Genomic DNA, 21,354 nt, shown 5'->3' on the forward strand with positions numbered 1-21,354 from the left:
TTCCCAAAAAAAACTTGCCTCCATGTGAGACTAACTCAACTAACCTTCAGTATGAAAGTTCTTGCATTTTAGATCATATTTGAAGCCAGATCTTTCCATTCAAAGGGCATTGGTCATTACTGGTTTGAGTTATGGAAGCTTCAATTGGTCAGTCAGTTTGATTCTTGACTGACCAATCAAACCTTTTCAACGGCCACTTTGAACTTATGGAAAGTATTGCTGTTAAATATTTCCACCAATAGACTTAAATTTCTAAACCAAAGTTGTACTTCAGAAATACTGCTGCTTAAGAATATTTACTACTAACCGCCTGTGTAGCTCAGTGGATGTGCCGTTTGTACACCATGGTGCTTGACCGCACGAAGGAAGACTACTGGGTTTCCAAACTAGTCGAGCGACTAGAAGAAATTTTTCTGAGCTTTTTTCGACCGGTTCCCGAGTTAATCGATCTCTGGCACGAGCAAGTGGGTTTTTTGTCCTGTAAACTCGAGAAAATCGACCATAGAACCCACATTATTTCAGACATTAAATAAGAGTGTTAGGGACCACGAGATGGCGGCACTTTTTGAGCCGTCTCTCTTCACTGCGTGCTGCTTAATTAGTGATAGCCTTGGGCCAGCTATCTCTGATTGGGTACCAGTGGAGAAGATTGAACTGCCCACATAGTCTCCAAAAGTTAGATAGGGCTAAAACGGCCTCGTCTATATACGGGAATAAAAAGGGGTTAGCTTATTTTTATTTTATTTTTTTTTTTTAATGTATTAAATTAGGAAAATTAGTGACTTGTCATTTATACTGCCAGATGTAGTTTTTTAAACTAATGCAAAAACACTACAAAAAAATTCAGTAAATTTAAATAATTTGATGCAGTGCTAAAATAGTATAGCTTCTTTAAACGGATAATGGAATCTTAAGTGACTGAAATACTGCAACAGATGATTCTAAGCTAAAAGTTGATCGAGCATGTGGAATACTTAAGTATAATCTCTTGTTCTATATATATATTGGTTCTAAACATTTTTGGTTCTAATAAAAAATAAAGCAAATTAGCTAATGGAAAAAAAAAATTAGGAAAATATTTTTGATTTTGGCTATAATTGTTTCTATATATTTAATAGGGAAATTAAAGAAAAGGTAGTCAGACAGAAGACTTCAGAACTAGCTTTTGTGCAAAATTCTTGTTTCCCCATTTTATTCTGTTCTTGATGCTGATGCCACTACCATATCTGGATATTTTTGATATTTGTATTCTTTAGTCAGATGTGCCTCCACCAGTTTGCCTGTTTATTCAGTGGGTCTTTTAATGCAAGATGTGTTGCAACTCTTGAAATGGCCCCATTTAGTAATGGGGATTGTCGGCAAAAAAAGTTTGACTAATGGTCTTCTTGCTGAGGACTTCTGAAGAAGAAATTGATTTGATTAGTTTTAATCCACATTTCAAGTGATTTCCTCAAATAGAAGATTTAAAGAAAGGATTTTAACACATCTTCCATTTATGAATTACTTTTATCTTTTATGCACAAGGCAAAAATGATAGTGTCCCTTTGTTCATAAATTAAGGTGTTCAGGTGAATGTCTCTGAAGTGAATTTTATCCTAAAGTATGCCGTTGACAGCTTTTGTTCCTGAAAAAAAAAGCGAGCTGTTCTGAGGTGTGTGGTTAATGGGTAAATACATAAACATAGCACGGTCACTTATACGCTGACACTATAAATAGCAACCCATGTTAATTCAGTAACTGATTAATTATTTTAGTCACCAACTAATTTAGTGACATTCATCACCCTTCTTAAAAGTGGAATAATAAGGGCCAAAACTCATTCAGCTCTTCAGTCCATGTTGCAAGTCAAACTTGTCTATTGTACATTCTTCTATCAGACTAAGCTTTCTTGGTTCACAGTGCCATGCCATTAGTAATTTTTTGTGAGTCCTTGGCTAAAGGAATAATACTTGACAGTTCAGTTTATTAAGCAGTAACTCCAAACTGCTAGGTATTTTGAGTCTTAAAAACTTGGTAGCCATTTGAAGGGGGGGGGTGCTGTTTTTGCCAGGATTCTGCAGCACATAGTTTGGGAGCTATTGTTCTATGTTGCAGTGGCCAAAAATAGTGATTTGTGAACATAGAATTTCAGTTACTAAAGGAACATCGTAATGTATAAGAAAACTTATGTTTCATATAACAATGACTAACAAGTAGCACATTCTTTCAGCATTTCACTAAAGAAAACTTATTGGCTCCATTTCACCTAGGTATTTATCAGGTGCTGTGTTCATATTCTATTTTCTGTTGCTGGCAAGCTAGTAGATCAGCTAAAATTTAAATTTGATGTGAATGGTTTTATATCTGGATTTATAAAAACATAGATATAAATCAGGTTTAAAAGACGTCCTCCACAGCAAACAAGTTTAGAAAAGATAAAGAATCTAGTAAGACTTTAAATAGTCTGGTCTTTGGGACCTTGAATAAGAGATCTAATGTAATCCTGTATCATAGACTGCTATTTATAATATCCTCTAAACACAAGTTTAAAATTTTATCCTCTAGACTTGATTCTTGCTGCATAATTGAGTCAATTTTGTATTCTTTCTTTTTGTCGTGATTAACAGTTCTGAAACTCATCTAACTTGCATTATTACATAAAGGTATTAGGGATGAATGTGGCAACATTCTGTGATATCTTTGGTTTAATACTTGTTTACCTATTTATTACTGAAAAAAGTGTTTTAATATATTCTGCTTAAATCATTAGAAATAGCAGTTTATTTGCTCTGAGAACATTTTAAGCTGAAATGTTTATACTTATTTAACAATAGTTCAAAATCATGTGGCATTTATGTAAGAGGTGTGTTCAAAAAAAGACCGAACTTTTTAAATAGCATACCAACTGACACAGAACGTGCTGCGGCTACTGAGTGAACCTAGTGGCAGGTTTTGACAACAAACTGCCATTTGTCCCATTCTACTATGAGTAATAGTCGTCAAGTTACATCTGCTGAAGTACGTGCACAAGCTGTTTGTCAGATTAGTGACAATGAAAGAGCTTGAAGGATGCATGTGTGTGAAATTTTGCTGCATACTTGGTAAAAATTTTACAGAGACATTTCAATCGCTTAACCAAGCATATGGGGAGGACTGTATGAGCCGAATGCAGTGCTATGAGTGATTTAAGCTTAAAAAGGGCAGAACAGTGATGTTGGTTGTTGTTTTTTATTGGAAAGACATTGTCCGTTATGAATTTTGTACCATGTGGTCAGATGGTAAACAAAGAGTTTTACCAGGAAGTTTTAGCATGTTTGAGGAATGCTGTGCACAGGAAGAGGCCTGAATTATGGGAAAAACCAGACTTGGATGTTGCACCATGACAATGTGTTGGTCCTCATCTGCAGTTATATGGCAAAGCATCAGACATCCATTGTGCCCCATCCACCCTATTCTCCAGACTTAGTCCCAGCAGACTTATTTCTGTTTCCCAAACTTAAAACCACTTTGAAAGGTTGTCGTTTCCAAACCATAGAGGAGATTCAGGAAAATGTGATAAGAGAACTGCCTGCCATCACAGAAAGTGTGTTCCATTCGATACACCATCCATACAACATTTCTTCAATGGAAGAAACATTGGGAATGGTGTATCACCAGTAGAGGAGACTGTGCTTAAAACGTAAAATGAGCAATAGTCATTTTACGTTTATTTCTTTGTAGCAAAAGTTTGGTCTTTTGTGAGTACACCTTGCATTAGTTAGTTATTTATATAACTTATGCCATCCAATAAAGAGTAAAGTCAGTGTATTATTTCTTCTGTGTGATTTATTGACTAACTTAATGCTATGTTAAATCTTTTTCTCTCCTCTTTTAGTACATTTGTATGTCCAACTGAAATAATTGCCTTCAGTGATCGTATTGATGAATTTAAGAGAATAAAGTGTGAAGTAGTCGCTTGTTCAACTGATAGCCACTTTAGCCATCTTGCATGGTAAGACTTTTATCATAGATTAATTTTGTTTTTTTAGTTTATAAATAAAATGATTGATTTGCCAAACTCTTTAAAGTCCAACTGAATGTGAAACAATCAAATGTTGCAGGTTCTCATGTGAATCTGGAATTTTTTATCTATGACTTGCAGCAAAGTGTATAACTTTTTGCAGAGAAATTTTAGTTGCTGTTTATTCAGTATCAGGAAAGAAATAACAGCAGAGACGTATTCTATAATATTGTATATATTTAAGTTCTGACATTATTCATATATTTATGAACATCCAAATTTGATAAATGAATGACCTCGTTCATTAACATTAAGGTCAGTGGCCTTAAGTTGGCTTTAATTTTAATGTCTTTTTGCTGAAACAAGCTGTATTCTGCTTTATCAATTGCATATATTCTCAGCTAGTTTGTTTGACAAGAGGAAAGAGACCTTCATATTTTTATATGAAACAGATTTACTTTTTATATTAGTATTGGAGATTGATTGACAGACTGATTCTACTAGAGGAGCATGTATTTCTGGTATAAGCAAAACCAGAACTCTGTGATGGACTTTAGAAATTTTAAAAAATCAGTACAATTTGAATAAATATGATTTTCATAAAACTTCCCAAAATATGGGAAACACTAATACTTTAAGATCCTATTTTCATCCTATGCCATTGACAGGTGTTCATAGAGGGTTCCCCACCTAGTTAGGACTCTAGTCTTTTGTCTGTCTGCCTGTCCCAGTTTTATTCTCTGCACTCCCTGGTGAAGTCTCTGTAACTGAGATGAAATATTGGAAGCATTAAATACTATTTTTAATTGTTTCTTAGTGCTATTTCACTCAATTACTTATCATGGCCAATGAGCTGCAGTGCACACTAGTTGTGTGCACTGCAGCTCATTAGAACTTGAAGGTTAACAAAAGTCACAAAAAGCAGTTCATTTTTTTCCCTTATTTTTTGATAAGGGTAAAAATGAACTGAACCGGATACCAACTCTGTTTTTTAAACATTCTGACATTTTACCTATGGCCTTTCCTGTCACATACTGTCACTGGTAGCCTCTTAATCTTTTTAAAAATTTGGTATACTTTTCTGCTTAAGATTTTTTTTTTTTTTTTTTTTGCTTGGTATAAGATCACTAATGCTTATTCTCTCTAAAGTGGCTTAAAAAGTTTTATATTTGGCATCTAGAGAAGGGAGCTGAGTTATCTAATCCTTGGCCTATGCATGATGGTACTTGTGTATAATAGGTTGACAATTGTCTGCAGTTAGGACTTAAAAAATAAAAACTTACCTGTCATTCAACCTAAATCTCCACTCAACTCGAGAATTTTGTTTTTGTGTTTTTGCTTGATGGAACAGAAACATAAAATTCTTAATGCCATCCATAAGATGATAGTTTGGCTAAAGTGTTTTCTTTCACTTTAGCCATTATTTCACAGATGAGTGTTTCTGCATTGTCTTTCATATAGGTACTTGTACAGGATCTGTTACTCTGAAGTAGCTTCTGCCATTCTTTCACTAAGCCTGTCACCACCCAACATCCTTGTACAGTTAAGTTGCAAACCCACTGAAATGACTTCTCTTTTTTAATTCTCTTCTGTTCTCTGAAATAGCCTTCTTGAGTAATAAGCTGAAAGGCTATTTTACCGACGAATTTGTTAATTAAGAGGGAGACATCTCCCTCTTAATTAAGCCTTCTTGAGTGTTTGGCAACTACAATTTCCCAGTTACTGAAGAATAATATCAATAGGTTCTTTCTAACCACTGCTCTTATTTTATAGCAGTTGTACTATAGTTTCTACAAAAGGAGTTGGGAAAATTTATATTCAATACTTTCAATGTTTTTTTTTTTTTTCAGACAACCCCCAGATATAGATGTAAATAAATTTCTGATAATGTGTATATTATGGAAGGTGGAGGAGATGGGAATGTTATAATTGATCTATTTTACGTTACGGGGATCAACCAGCCTTTATTGGGCTGGATGATGTGCCTATTTATGTATCTTTTGGTGTCCCACTTATAAATGAAAAGATAGTGGAACATTTAAAAAATTTTAGTTTTTTTCATTTGGTAATAAATTAGATGCCAAGAAATTGATATTCTTATTTAATTCTTTATCCAAGTGTAAACAGAGTTTGCAAATGAAGTATCTTCATGAACAGACTACTTGTATATAGAGACTAATAACTTTACATTAATTGCTTTAGTATCCCATAATGCGGAGCTCGCATCCTTTTGAGAATGTATAATGCTATGCATCATGGGAAGGGCCACTCACTACCTAGACTAGTTTCAACCTATAAAGGATGATTGATAATGATCTCATCAGTGGGAGCGAGAACCAGAAAAGATACCAAGGTTAAAGTAGGCTTTCAACTGCTAGTTTTAATCCATAGCATTTTAAGAAAGTCATACACCTGTTTTATTAATTATAAGAAAGTTTTTGATTGTGTGGATCACAACAGATTGCAGATTGTAATGAATACAATGGGAATACCTGATCATCTAATTCTCTTGATAAGAAAGCTATGCTTCAGTAAAGACGGTCTTTGGAGAAAGTGTTTGAGTGGAAAAAAAGAGGGATTCTGCAGGGTTGTATGCTGTCACCCTATCTTTTTAATATTTATAGTGAATATATATTATGAGAATAGTTAGCTTAGACAAAGATCCAGCTGGAATTAAGATTGGTAGCAGAAAAATAAATATTTAGGATATGCAGATGATATACCCCTCATAGCAGAAACTAAAGATCTGGAGCAGTTCTTCTGTTAAGAAGGAAAGCAACAAAGCCAGGCTTAATTTAAACATCAGCAAAACCAAAGCAATGGCTTCTGGCAATTTAGATGAATTTATGATGGGAGATAAAATAAAGATCATTGGAAGTTATTTTCTGGGGTCCAGAATAAGAAATTATGGTAAATGTGAAGATGAAATTAAAGAGTAACATTGTTATTACAACTATCTTAAACCTCAGAAGTTATGCGAGTAATGCCACGAAAGTTAGAATTTCCAAAGCTATGGTACTTTCAGTAGTGATGTATGGATGTGAAAGCTGAATTAAGAAGAAATTCAAAGTGAATGATTCTTTTGAATTATGGATATGGAGGACTTAAGGATCCCATGGGCTATAAGAATTGACTAATAAGGTTTTAGAAAGTATAAAGACAGAATGACTTCTTGCAGTCAATGATCACTAAACAGAAGTTAATGTACTTTGGACATATGTGAGCAGATGAATCATTGTAAGAGGCAGTTATATTGGGGAAGATTAAGGGCCTGAGAAGGAAAGCAAGACTGCAAAAGAGTTGGATGGACAACATAAAAAACTTACCCACTTGAACTTTAGTTGCTGAAAGAAATGACAAGAGGCTGAGTGGGATAGTTTACTCACAAGCTCAGCAAGAGTCAAAAACACTGGAATGGCTTATAAAAACATGATTTCTGCATTACTCCAACCTCAGTATCTCTTGGTATCTGAATGAGAAATTATTGTTAAAGACAGAATTTTGTTCACTTGTGTTATTGAGTATTACTGGTTGTCTTGGTGATAAATATATGTGCAAGGCTACTAATGAAGCCTAGGATTATGCCATGACCTAGCATTGAACTGCAGTTTTGAAACTTCTGCATTTACCATAGCAATTTTTCATGACATATTTGTCTTAGTGATGTTGACTGTGAAATGTGTTTTTACTGTAGGAACATAATTTTTCATTACCAAGTAAGTACCTTGGGGAAAAAACACTGAATATTATTTATATATTTAAGAATCATTTTCAGCATTCATCAAAGACTGATGGAAAAAAAATTCTTGTTGAAAAGTTTTTTTTTTTTAAGACTATGCATATCACTGTTTTGGCAGCTTATTGTGGAGCACCTAAACACTCATTCCCATCTTGGTTGACTCTAAAGCATGAGATACAAGGATAAAACTTGGTTCTGACAATTATTTTTAATCCTACTGAAAAGGTCTCAACATGATCTGTTGTACATGTTAGAGGAGTAGATGGTACAACAGAATGTAGATGTTACTAAAGGAAACAATACCCAAGGATGTTGAGTAGTTTACTTTCAAACAATGCTCCATGTATTTCAGTTATGCAGATTCATCATACAAGTGACTTGTTACTGTTTAATAACTTTTTTTTCTATTTTCTCATAAATGACTTCCAAATTTCATTAATACTCATACAGTACCAGAGCATGCATGATAAACTGAAAAATGCATAATTCTCAAAAATGATTCAAATATTATTTGAAAGTCAAACAATATTTTTAGTAATGGTTTATTTTATAGGATCAATACCCCCAGGAAAGAAGGTGGACTTGGTAGTCTTAACATACCACTCTTAGCTGATAAAAGTGGACTTATTGCTAAGAGTTATGGTGTTTATAGGGAAGAAGATGGAATTTCATTTCGGTATGTATGAGCTTCTGTGTTATAATTATTAAAACTAAACATAATTAACTTCCTTCAAGATTTAAATCAATAATTACATATATGACTGTCTAATAGGAAAGTTAAAAACCTTTAACTTAAAATGTATACTATATATGTAGAGTGTGTAGTTTATCAGTTTATATAGGAGTAGTCCAAAAGAAAGCCTATGATTAGTGGTGTGCTGCAGGGTTATGTTCTTGGACTGCCACTGTTTAATTCATTTATTAACAATATAGGAAAGGATCTGAGAGAAAATGTTAGTTATTTGCCAATGATGCAAAGTTGGGTAGGGCAATAGTTAATACAGATGTCAAAATTTTGTAGGATGATTTGGATAAATTGGCAGATTGGGCAAAGGAGAATGGAGGTCAGTTTCATGTGGCAAAGTGTATGGTTATGCATTTTGGGATGTATACCACTGTACTCAGGAAATTGACAAAGTCAAAGATTTGGGATTATTAGTGGATAGGGAGTTAGTTTAGGGGCCACATAGAGAAAATGACTAAAGCAGCTCATTGGATTACTTGGTTACTGAAGAATACTTTGAGCAGAGACAAGCAGGTTATTATTTTTCTTTATTGAGCCTTGATAAAGTCCCATCTTTACTACTGCACACATCTAGACACTAGGGTTGATTGATGAATAGGTGGAGAGGATCCAGAGGCAAGTGACCAAGATGGTAGCAGTCATGGAATGAATGTTGTGAGAGCAGGTTGAAGGTTTGTGGATTATAGAAATTGGTTGATAGGTGGAAAAGGGGTGATATGATAGGCATGCAAGTTGGATGGGAGTCAACCCAAGAAGAAGTGGGTGGGAGCGATCATTGTTGGCAACCAGAATATCGATTGCCAAACATTTGAAGGAGAGTGACGTTTTCATTCTAGAAATGAGATGATAGAATTGTGTTGTGGTGGCATCAAAATTCACCAGATTGACCTGAATAAAAGGTTTTGAAAATGAAATAGGATGCAGAAGGATGTCATCAGCAAAGCTGTAACTAGGATCAGATGTTAAAGATCATTGATAGGAAGAAGAGTGTAAGTGAAAGCACAGAACCCTGGGGTATACCAGCATTGATAGAAAATCTGAAAGGAAACCATCCACATGACCTAAAATGAATGTGTGAATCTGGTAGTGCATTCACAAAGAGGAGGAATTATCATGAGATGGTTGCTTGATAAGGTCTTAATGCTACACTCGAATGCCTTGGAAATATTATGACTACTTGAGTTTTTTTCCTCCAAACTTTGCATTATTTTCTGTCTAAAGATGGATAAGGTTAGATAAGTCACTCCAAATAGTGAAGCAAAAGTTGTTGACATTTTCCATTGAGAATTGAGCTCAGTGATAAGATAAGTTTTGACAGCTATCTCCCTTTTTTGGGAACATGATGAATAAGTTTGCTTCCAAGCTATTGGATGGATATCAGATGAGTATGACAACTTGAAGAGATGATTAAGATTGTTGTGAATTCTGTAGCATAAGCTTTCAGCAGAACTGGAGGAATACCATTAAGGCCCCCAGTTAGCATCAAAGCTACTGAGTATTTTATCTCCTTCTGGGCAATCAAGACATATTATGAAAAGTATGTGGAATAGGGGGAGATCTGCCTTGGTTCTCTCTGTATAAGAATTTCAGGAAAAAAATTGATGCCAAAAAGTCATTGGAGTGTGAAAACAAGAAACATGGACAGAAGTTACATCTCAGTCTTGGTGATGGACCAGAAAACTGGAGTATTGGGAAGCAGACAAGCTTATTGCATTTGGTCCTAACAAATTCTACTAATGTATTTGCTGATAGTTTTTGTATTTGAAGTTGAGTGAGGCTGAAGTTTTTGACCAGTGCCATTGGATATGTGCTGAAATTTTGACGTGGGCTGCTTTTGTCCAGTTTCATAGGAACCATTGTTTCGATAAGGATAGTGTTTTAAGTGGAATGGGGAATAAAAGCACTTATCACTGAAAATTTGTTATGAAATTAGAGCAGGTGCTAGGATCAGAAGAGTAGAAGTAATAATCAGATGTACAAATATCCTGAAGGTCATCTTAACTGGCACTATTATGGTGCCACGGGATAATGAGGCTAAGAAAAACTGGGAAAGGACAATATGTAGAAAAGGAAACATGGACAAGGTTACAGTCAGACTTGCCAGGAAGAGAGCTAACATCAACAGTGTATTTAGAGGGAATGCATTTTTCTAAATGCTTCTAAAAATGTCATCTTGTTTAATATATTCATTAAGCATAAGTCTATAAAATTCCTGTTGTTGCAGTAGATTTTGATCCGTCTCTAAAATTGTCACAAAGATAAAGCTAGATATTAATTATTCTAACAGTAAGTCATTAACTTTGTCACATATTTAGTTATTCAACAATTTGTAAACAATTTTGTGCTCATTTCATGTGTATAAATTATGGATGGAAAAACACGATGTATTAATTACTTGTATATGAAATATTATATATTAATCTGAATTTTTTTTAAAGAAATATTAATTTTATTATTATTTGGTAATTTAGGGGTCTCTTTATTATTGATGACAAAGGATTGTTGCGACAGATCACAGTGAATGATTTGCCAGTAGGACGATCTGTAGATGAAACACTACGTTTAGTGCAAGCCTTTCAGTATACAGACAAACATGGAGAAGGTTTGGAATTTATTTTAATATATTTTGAGTTTTAATTCAGAATGCACTACATTCCACACTTTTAGCAAATTCATGGACCAAAGTTCTAGCCAGAATTCCATATCAGCAGTGCTGTTTTAAGGATCACAGTCTGATTTGAAAAATTCATTAACAATCTAATTTAGGAAACCTTTATATAAATGAGTTATCAGATTTGTTAGTGAATTTTTTTAATTTTTTTTTTTTAATTCTCACTATTAGAAAACTCCATTCTAACAGTCCTGAAATTGACAGAACAAACACCATTTCAGACATACCTGTCCAGATTTATCAATACAAGATGGTGGCTCATATATACCATAATCTCTCCCCTGAAAGTCTTGATTCACTGATGGCCTCAAATTCATTGTCAGAGTTGGTTGAAGGCAGAGACTCAACTTTCTCATTGATCTAATTTTTTTAACTCTTGAGTCCTTGACTCAGATAATATCTTCATAAATGAGGAGAATGGTTAACAAGGAACCTGTTAATCTGTTCTTGGAGGTTGTTCCGAAGAATGCATTGATAAGAAAATAAGTACCTTTTAGTAAGTTTGAAGTTGAATTGCATGAATTAGAAACAGTGGTTTCTAATGTTTTTGCATGCTTAGAGGAAAATGGAGGAAGGTTAGTTTATAATAGCGATGTCCCTGGAAATATAAGAACGCATAAAGCAGAAATCTGAGAAGATGATTTAAATGGAAAGGGCCATCTTAAGTGGGCTATCCTCTTCTGGATAGCATCACTTTAGTGATACTTTTGATGCTCATTCCATAATGAGCATCAAAAGTAATACCATATGGTTAGAATTTGTGATTGATATGGTATCAGTTGTATAAGTAAATAGTATTGAATATTAAACTTTTGGAGAGTGAGGAGTTTATAGCTGTAATATATTTGTATTAGGAAAGGTTAGGTTAGTCCAAGAAGAGAAATCTAATCTTTGCTAGTAGAAATGTTAATGGCAAGGTCAGTACTTAAAACAGGTTATAGATGATCTTGGAATTAAATGATTTTGCATAACTGTAGTTTTTTGCTTGCATATGTGGTTTGTAAACAGAACTTAAATTTGGTTTACTCATTCAGCTTGAAGAATTAGTTTTTCATGGCTCAGTAACTCTTAAGAATTTGTAATGAGCAAAAATTGAGTTTAAAGAGTCTAACATTTTGGTTTCTTCACTTGGCTGGAAATGACATCTAGAGTTTTTTTAAATAAGTAACTGGTACCAGTTAAGAATGAAACCAGCCATGTTTCTATGAGGAACTGGTGTTCTGAAGTAGGTTGTTTTGCCTTTATATAATTCTATGTGAGATACTCTCATAATGCTTAAAACAAACTCCTATCCGCCATGCTTTTAAATGCAAATCCCACCTACAAAAATAGATGGGTGACCTTGTATGTATTAGCACCATGAGTAAGATGGTTACATAAGTTTGGAAACTTTGCTCAAGAGATCAGATGTGGACTTTTCAATCCATTCCCTGCATCTAGTAAGCTGGCTCAAGTTAGTGAAATTCATCTACCACCTAAAAACAATCGCAAACATTCCATGTCCAGAGTGGGATTCAGATCCACAATCTATTTGTGAAAGGATACACTGCCAACTTGCCAGCCAGGCTTGTAGTTGTCTTTTATTAATACATTAATAGGTTCCATAACTTGAGGGCCATGTGCAGTCCCCAGATATTAGTGTCAGAGTTTTCATTTATGAACATTGACAATGTCAAAGGATGCAAGAGAATTGATTGCATATTCTAAACCTTATTAATTTGAGTCTGTGGATTTCTAGAAAACTTAACAAAGGGGGATACCACAGAGCAATAGACTTTTCTCTAATTAATTGATTGCTGTATGGAGGATGAAAACATGCTCTTGACACTGTAGCTCTCAAACCTTGTATCTGGCTAGATAAGTTATGTTCTCTGTTTGGCTACATGTCACTTCTCCTTCACCTCAACAGTCAACATCCCAGAATCCAGTTCACTACGGAAAAGCCTTTTGTAAACATTTCACTCATCACCTTAAACAGTGCTTTCTCAGTTTACACAAACCTACCCATGCAGGTAAATACATTCACAAACTTTTTTCTTATCACCCTCCTCCTAACAAAGTGTGATAAATAAAAGAGAGTTCAGCTGTGAGAGATCTAGTTGGAACAGGTAGGAAAAACAACCAGATCTTAATAAATGTTAGTGTGAAATTTCAAATATTTGAAAACCCAGTAATTCTTAGACCTACCCATCAGCCAGCATCTACAGAGTGTATTGTCTTTCTTAGGACTTTAGGCTTAGTCAGTCTTCCATTTTTTGTGTGTTATAGTTGTATATGCTATTACAATTTTCTTGTATCCCAGATTTTTTTGTAACAGACAATAGGATGACCATTAAAATCTTAACGTGAACTTCAACAAGCAACTAAGCTGCTTAAATGTGTGATCTCTTTCTCTCATAACTACATGGCATGTAGTTATGAGAGAAAGTTATGCAGTGGTTATTTTAGGTTCAGTTTTTCATTTTCCTGAGAGGAAAGTCCATTAGAGGTGTGATCTACTTTTTTTTTTTTTTTGTCCTATTTTCTGCCAGTGTTGTTATTTAGTAATGAATTCCTTGAAATCTGCAAAAGTAATGTTAAGTATATTACCTTTTTAAAGGGAAGTCAAACTTATTGGAAATGAACTCCCTTTTAAAGGAAGTTTATTACCTATATGCAAGTTTGATTTCTCTTTAAAGAAGTTCTGTAAAATGAAAATTTTATCCCATCTTCCTATGATGAGCAGTTAATCTTACCTCCATAATTTCTCAATACATGTACTCAGTTCTGATTCTGGCTAACTTACCTTCAGTTTGTCCTGATTAACCTTCCTACCAGCTGAGGTGGATGAAATAGTGAGATCAAATTGCACTTCTTATCCATGTTATTCAACGGGCGTTATAGAATCGTATTCAGATTTAGCTGAATGTCTATAGACGTCATGGCTGGTTGGGGTGTTAACATTTATTGCATCCATGGATAGGATGTAAATTCCAGTTTTTTTAAGCAAAGTTATGGTCACTACCAGCTGTGCTAACAGACACATTAGAAAATCAGCTTTATTTAACTGATGAAGCATTGGTGTTCAATATGTTGAATAATTTTGCCTCCATCAGTTTTATAATTCATGTCAGCAATATTTCAATCTTATATCTAATACTTGTTAATGGCTCTTTAGTTCTCAAAGTTATGATAATGAAGGCTGCACATCTAGGCACAAGGTATTGAAGTGTTATTGAACATAATGCAGATTATTCCAGCTTTATCTATTCACTTGAGATACTAGATTCTCCCTCCTGTCTTTGCTAACCTTTTCTCATTCTATTTAAGTGGACATGCTATCTTATTCAGGTCACATTCTTGGATGCTTAGTGTCAAGTTCTTTCCTAATATAAATTTTAATGACTGTTATTGATGTCACTTGCTCATTTCCCTAATTCTCTCAGAAGTCATGTCTGTGGCTTTTTTTTTGTAACTACACTACAAATAAGAGATCTGAGAAAACTTAGGCTGGGTTATTTTTAACCCACTCAACTCTGATTCAGAAGTTAAATACAGTCTCAGTGTTAGTTTACTGCCTTATAAACAAACAGTATACAAGTTTTAGCTAATTCTTATCAATTTCCTGTTATTTAAAAATTATACAAGTTTTACTAAGTAATACAACCAAATCATAATTTCTAATCTTGAACCAATCAGTGCTCAGTTTCTAGTATGGTAGGAATTGATCTGCCTTGGTCATCTATATGAGAATTGGAGAAGTAACATTGGGAGGTCTGATTTGTCCATGGGCTGTTAACAGTGTCCATCTGAATGAGAGAGGTAAAACAAGTGAGTAAAAGCTTCATCTGACAGTCTTTGCAAACAAGTGGATAATTTCTGCAATTTGCTCAGAGAAGCAGTGTGAAAAACTGGAGTTCTGGAGGTCACTGGTACCTTTTTTTTTTTATTTGTAGTGCTAAAGGACAAGGTTGTGATGTAATTGGAGGGAAATGTTCTGTATGAGAGTTTTTTGTAGTTGTTTAGTTTTCTTTGAAGAATATTTCTGCACCTTGGTCATTAGTGTTGTCAAAAAGTGAAGCCAATGGAGAGGGGATTGCAAGCATTGTCTGTTTATCTGGATATCAGAATTGCAGAAAATTGCATCAGGGATAAGAAGATGAAGAGGTCAGGTTGGTTTTAGAATTGAAAGAGCAGTAAATATAGCAGATGAATGCTACTAAGTGGGACAAAACCTTAAGTGAGAGCAGCTCAAAAATAGACAATTCTAAATTTTGCATTCTCTGGCAAGCAGTGTCTGAATCAAAAAAAAAAAAGGAACAGGCACCCCCCCATGGCAAAATTAATCATGCAGTGTGTAAATTAGAAAGTGGAATGATATGGTTGTATTTTGAATTTCAGTCAAGAAAAAGTCCGATCTGATGTCTGTAGTTTGTCATTTATGTTGGGGTTAACTAACCATTATACACACATCATATATCAGTAAATTATACATATTTAGTTATTAGCCTTTAGTTATTAATCTGACGTCTACATGTTTATTACATTACAGAAATCACCATACTAGATAACATATTAAGAGCAGCTCATTTCTCCTAGAAGTATTGCTTAAGTGTTGTTCTAATACTAATTTGCATGTTAAATTTGCTGTTCATGTAGTTGATCATATATAAATACAGAGTATATTATTTACATCAATACTGATGTGACTGATTTTTTTTTTTTTTTTTTTTTTTTTTTTTCACTGTTAAATGTTGAGGCCAGTTGAAATTTCAGTTTTGAAGTATAATCGAATGATAAAATGAATTTTCATTCTTAAGCTTAGTGCAGAATTTATATATTTAAAAAAAAATTATCTAAATTTTATTTTAGCAAACATCTATTTCTCTTTAACCACCATACCATCCTGGACCATACATGTGTCCATAATTACATAGATGCAAACTATTCATTGAGGTCAATATAACCATTGGATATTATAGAAAACATATGGCTCATGTATATTTGATCCATGTGGCTGGTTGGGTGGTTAAACAGGTAGTGATTGAATACACTTGAACTAAGAATTGGTAACTAAATTTCTCTTTTGAGTTTAGTCCTTTGAACTTAGCATAATGAAACTCATTTATTCTCTTTAACTGATCTGATCATTTTTGCCCAAAAATTGAGGTTTTAATTTGATTTTTGTAGTATGTCCTGCAGGATGGAAACCAGGTTCTGACACCATGAAGCCTGACCCTGAGGGTAGCAAAGAATATTTTATTAAACATTAAGGAGTTGAGTTTATGTTAACAAGAATATATCTTCCCTGTATCCTCATCGTTTGAAGTTGTAACAATTTATGATATAACTAAAAATAAATTAAAGAAAAAAACAGCTGCAAATTGTTTTGTATTTAATGTTTTACCTTGAGAGACTTACCAGCTGCAAGATGGAAGGACCAGTGAAACCAGAACAGGCAAATGTCTAATCCATGAAGAGAAGAAGACTTATTTCATTTGATTATATCTAGAACTAATTTACTTGACTATTCATTCTTTTAATTTTTTTTTTTCCAACTTCATGATTATGACTGCTCCAAGAATAGTTAATAATTTGAGCATCCAGTTGTTTTACTCCATTTGATTCACTGTGAATAATGTGTTACATGCAATGTAACATTATAAATGGATATGTATGTAAAAATACCCACACTATCTTAGTTTTCTGTTTTGATCAACCTGCTGAACAGTTAGTTTAAAAAAGAGGAAGCTGCACGTGTTTATTATGTATAGGAATGTTAGTATGTGGGGAGGCTGAGATTTTAAATACCTATTCTTTTAGTGATATTGCATAATGTGGCTAGCTTGCTGTATTTTTAATAATGTGTATAGAACAGGGAAATGGTTTGATTCTGCTAATGATATCCAGACCTTAAATCCATGAAGGTGGCAGATGAAAGAATTTCTAATAATTTAGAAACTATTTTGTACAGGGATCAAATTTATACCTTTTTTTTTATTATAAAGATTTAAATTGTTCTGACACACCAGACCTGGGTGGTCTCCAAGTAGGGATGAGATGAATTTGAGTTAAAAATATCCATTTTATGAAATATAATGGATGGCATGAGAATGATGAGAGGTGAATTTTATTTGGCAGGCTGATTGTCATATAGTACTAACATACTTGTGGATGATAGAAGTTTTGGCCTAGGTTGCAGACTGAAGTAAAAGTGTGTGTGTGTGTGTGTGTGTGTGCGCGCATGCAAGTGTTCCTTATAAAGGGCAAGGACCCCAGTTTTCAGAAATTTTTTTATTGCATTTTTAGTCTGAGTATTCTGTTGCTGATAAAATGCTTTGTATAATTATGTTTAGTGCATTAGGTATATTTTCTGTTTTAAGTTGAGTGGCCAAACCTCTGCATTTCAAGGGTTTGAATTAGACTATATTTGCAACCAAAACAATCTAAATCTTTAAATTTGAAAGATCAAAATGCTCTGAGGGAGAGAGCACTAGATTACATTTCTTAAATTGATTTGGATAAGTTAATTATCTTGTTTTGCATGGCCATTCTTATCCTGAGATACTGAATACCACCAAGCCATTGAAGCCACTCTGAGTAAGTATTTGCAGAATGCATATTAAGATTGCTGGCTTAATATGCATTCTGCAAATCTTATCTCACTTTTGCATGAATGCCTAAGAATGTTTTCAGATGGTAAATGATTTTTATTGGACAATGATTTTTCATTGCCCAATACAAGGCCACCACTGCCTTGGTTGTAACATTCTCAGATATCCCTCAGCTCATGCATATGTGTGTGTTGTAGATTTATCTTTTGTGAGTGATCTTTGCATAAATCAAAATGTATTCTGTAACCATGTAGATCATTCTTGTATCAGTAAAGCAAGGCTGTTTATAGAGTATTCACAGGGAATGGTGGTTGAGTATTTACAGAGTAATATTTTAAATGAGTTTCACACATCTAAGAGAACTAAACTGAATTGCTCATATGTTTTTCTCATTATCATGAGCTTCATTTAGGGAGAAAGCAGAACTAGTTATAAAATCCTAGGTAAGAAAATAGGGTCTGGGGGATAACAAAGAAATGTGGATAGACGCATTCATTAAGGAGCATGCTTGGCTGGTGACTAGAGGAATTGTTAGAGGAAATATGAAAATTAGGGCAGGGAAAAGGTAAGCTGAAGGAAACAACTTCAGCATGCTACAAATGAAAAATAGGTTTCTAAACACGATTCCCAAGAGTAACTACCAAAAATTAGATATTTTGAAACAGATATGTACTTGGTTGTGATTTACAAGAACAAGGATAGTACACATTTCAATGAGATGCCATCTGATAAACTGAAGCCAGTGAGAGAATCATTGCCAAGGACTGGTCATAACAAGCTTAGTCTGCTGTATTATTGGTTGGATCTAATCTACAGCATTCAGGTAACTCAAATGACAGTTAATATTTGTTGTAATCAGAATATTGTCCAAGATGTTTTGGAGTTGGGAAAAACCATAGTTTAGGAAAAAATTTTTTCTTTTTAAAAAACAAAAAAAAAAAATTAACTTTTTATTATTATTATTATTCAGGCCTCCATGGAGTCAAAAGACTCATCGTGGGAGGTCCTTCCTAAGAACATAAAGTCTGTCAAGACTCATCGAGGGGAGGTCCCCCCCCCCAAGAAACACAAAGTCTATCATACCACTCTTTAAACTCATTGACCGTTCTCGCTCCCACCACTCCATCAGGCAATGCATTCCACGGTTCAACCACCCTCCATGCAAAGAAACCCACTCCTTGCCCTCTTGCTCAGTTTCCTTTCGTAACATCCAGGGATGGCCTCTTGTCATCACTCCTTCCTGCTGTTCAACCAAGCGAAAGAACTCCCCAGTGTCAACCCTGTAACTGCCTCTCAACAGTTTAAAAGTCTCAATCATATCACCTCTTCTTCTTCTATCCACCAAACTCTGCAGTCCACATTCCCTCAGCCGATCCTCATACCTATCCTTGTACAGTCCTGAAACCATCTTTGTATCCTTTCCACAGTTAATTTATCCTCTTCCTGGGGACCAAATCTGAGAACAATAGTCCAAGTGTGGTCTGATCAGAGACTTATACAACGGAATGATAACCCTCTTATCTCTGCAGGTCACTGTCCTTCTCATAATTGTAGCAATCCTCTGTGTTACCTTTACCACCTTTGCAATATGTCTCCTAAATTTCAGGTTTCTAGCAATCATCAACCCCAGATCTCTTGTCTCCCCTACTTCCTCCAGTATAACTCCTCCCATCGATGTTTCCCAAACTTCAAGACCTTGCATTTTGCTGCATTAAACTGTAAACTGACACCCCCATTCATTTGCCCATCTATCTAGCTTATTTAAATCCTCTTGCAGGGCTACCACATCTGCACTATTACTAATAATCCTTCCCAGCTTCGCATCATCCACAAACAACTGAATATCCCCTTGCAATCCACTGGCAATGTAATTGATATAAAGGTTAAACAATATAGGTCCTAGTACTTAGCCCTGTGGGACCCCACTTGTAACCCTCTGCCTCCTTGAAACTGCTCCACCATACACAACTCTCTGATACCTATCAGACAGCCAATCCTGAATCCAGTTGACCAATATGACATCCAGACCCATGTGCTGCAACTTAAATATCAGCTTATCATGTGGCACCCTGTCAAATGCCTTCGCTAAGTCTAAGAAAATTGCAGTATATGCCTTTCCCTCATCTAATGTTCTTGTAACTTATTATAAAAGGCTAGCATATTGCTAAAACAAGACCGTCCTTTCACAAATCCTTGTTGACTCTCACAGATAACATTACTCTCATCTGCCCAATGCTGTATACGGTCTCTCACTACTTTCTCCAAGATCTTAACAACTACTGATGACACACAGGCTGGCCTATAATTAGACACTTCCAGTCTGTTACCACCCTTATGCAATGGCACTATCTTACCTTCATTCCATTCCCTGGGCACCTTTGCCAAAGCCAGACTTTCATTGAAAAGCCAGGTTAAAGGCACTGTCAGTTCACTAGCACATTCTCTCAAAACTCGGGTGAAATACCATCCAGTCCCACAGCTTTACTGACATCCAGAGTACTTAGTATCTGAAACACACTCTCCTCCTGTATTTCTAAACCTCGAACCAGCCATATCCCTCTAGCATTAAAACTGACTCCTCTAGGATGAAATACTCCAGTAAAGTGTTCATTGAACAATTCCACTATGTCCTCTGCATCAGTCACTCTATTCCCATTTTTATCCCACAATATCATTCTTCCACAGTCATTTCTCCTCCTACTGGCCGCATAGCTAAAAAATTCCCTAGGATTTTCTTTGGATCTTAGGGCCAATCTCCTCTCATATTCCAGTTTCGCTTTCCTTACCACACTAGTCACTCTTCTGGCCTGTGTCTTATATTCTTCATGCATCTTCTCTTCACCTTCTCTTTATATCTCTTCCATAGCCTCTTTTTCACATGCAATTCCTGTTTAACATTGTTTGTCATCCACTTTACTCCAAATTGTGTCCTATTCTTCACTCGTGGTATACAACTTACCATTGCTGCTAACAAATATTCTTTCACAATTTCTCACGCACTAATGATATCCCGGCCTTCTAATTCCTCCCTCCATGAAACTTCCCGAAGTTGACGTCTAAGACTATTATAATCACCTGCATTATAATTCCACATAAGTTCTCGGCTCTTTGACACTCCTGCATGTCTATTCATTTTTCAAGTCAAAACCATATGGTCACTCTCTCCAACTGGTGGGAGAGATGTCAACTCAGTTATTATCAACTCTTCTGATGCTATAACCAAATCCCAAACTCTTGAACCTCTTGTTCCCTCTGTTACATGTTGCCTAAGACATTTGTCCCTCAAGAATTCTAGAAATTCCATTCCCCTATTGCTACACATGCATCTTTCTCTCTCCAATTTATATTACTGTAGTTAAAATCTCCCATAACAATCATTCTTCTTGCATTTGCCAAACTTAGCTGTCTAAACATCTCCTGGCCCCCATCTTCTGTGCTCCTGGGTCTGTAGCAACACCCCACTAAATATCCTGTCTTGCCTACCTCTACCTCACACTATATGCTCTCAAAATCATTTGTCTCACTTCCTTCCAAAGCCTCCTCTCTTAGAGGACATAGGTCATCACTTATCGTAAACAGTACCCCACCACCATGCTTTCCCCTCCTATCCTGACGAAAAATGCTATA

At 35.0% G+C, this 21,354-nt stretch overlaps 1 protein-coding gene across 2 annotated transcripts in view; it reads left to right on the forward strand.

Annotated features, from left to right (window-relative positions):
- The window catches only part of LOC150095570 (peroxiredoxin 2-like), a 59,226-nt gene extending 42,737 nt beyond the window's left edge, over nucleotides 1-16,489 (forward strand). For both annotated transcript variants that reach the window (XM_090410453.1, XM_090410454.1), the window contains exons 3-6: nucleotides 3,854-3,970; nucleotides 8,272-8,394; nucleotides 10,935-11,065; nucleotides 16,304-16,489. In XM_090410453.1, the coding sequence (XP_090266579.1) occupies nucleotides 3,854-3,970; nucleotides 8,272-8,394; nucleotides 10,935-11,065; nucleotides 16,304-16,386 (454 nt within the window). In that variant the 3' untranslated portion in view covers nucleotides 16,387-16,489. The remainder of the gene's footprint in view (nucleotides 1-3,853; nucleotides 3,971-8,271; nucleotides 8,395-10,934; nucleotides 11,066-16,303) is intronic.
- Nucleotides 16,490-21,354: the final 4,865 nt, after the last annotated feature.

The sequence above is a fragment of the Typopeltis vanoorti genome, chromosome 20 (assembly GCF_054136105.1).
Source record: "Typopeltis vanoorti isolate ZY-2024b chromosome 20, IOZ_Tvanoo_1.0, whole genome shotgun sequence".
NCBI lineage: Eukaryota > Metazoa > Arthropoda > Arachnida > Uropygi > Thelyphonidae > Typopeltis > Typopeltis vanoorti.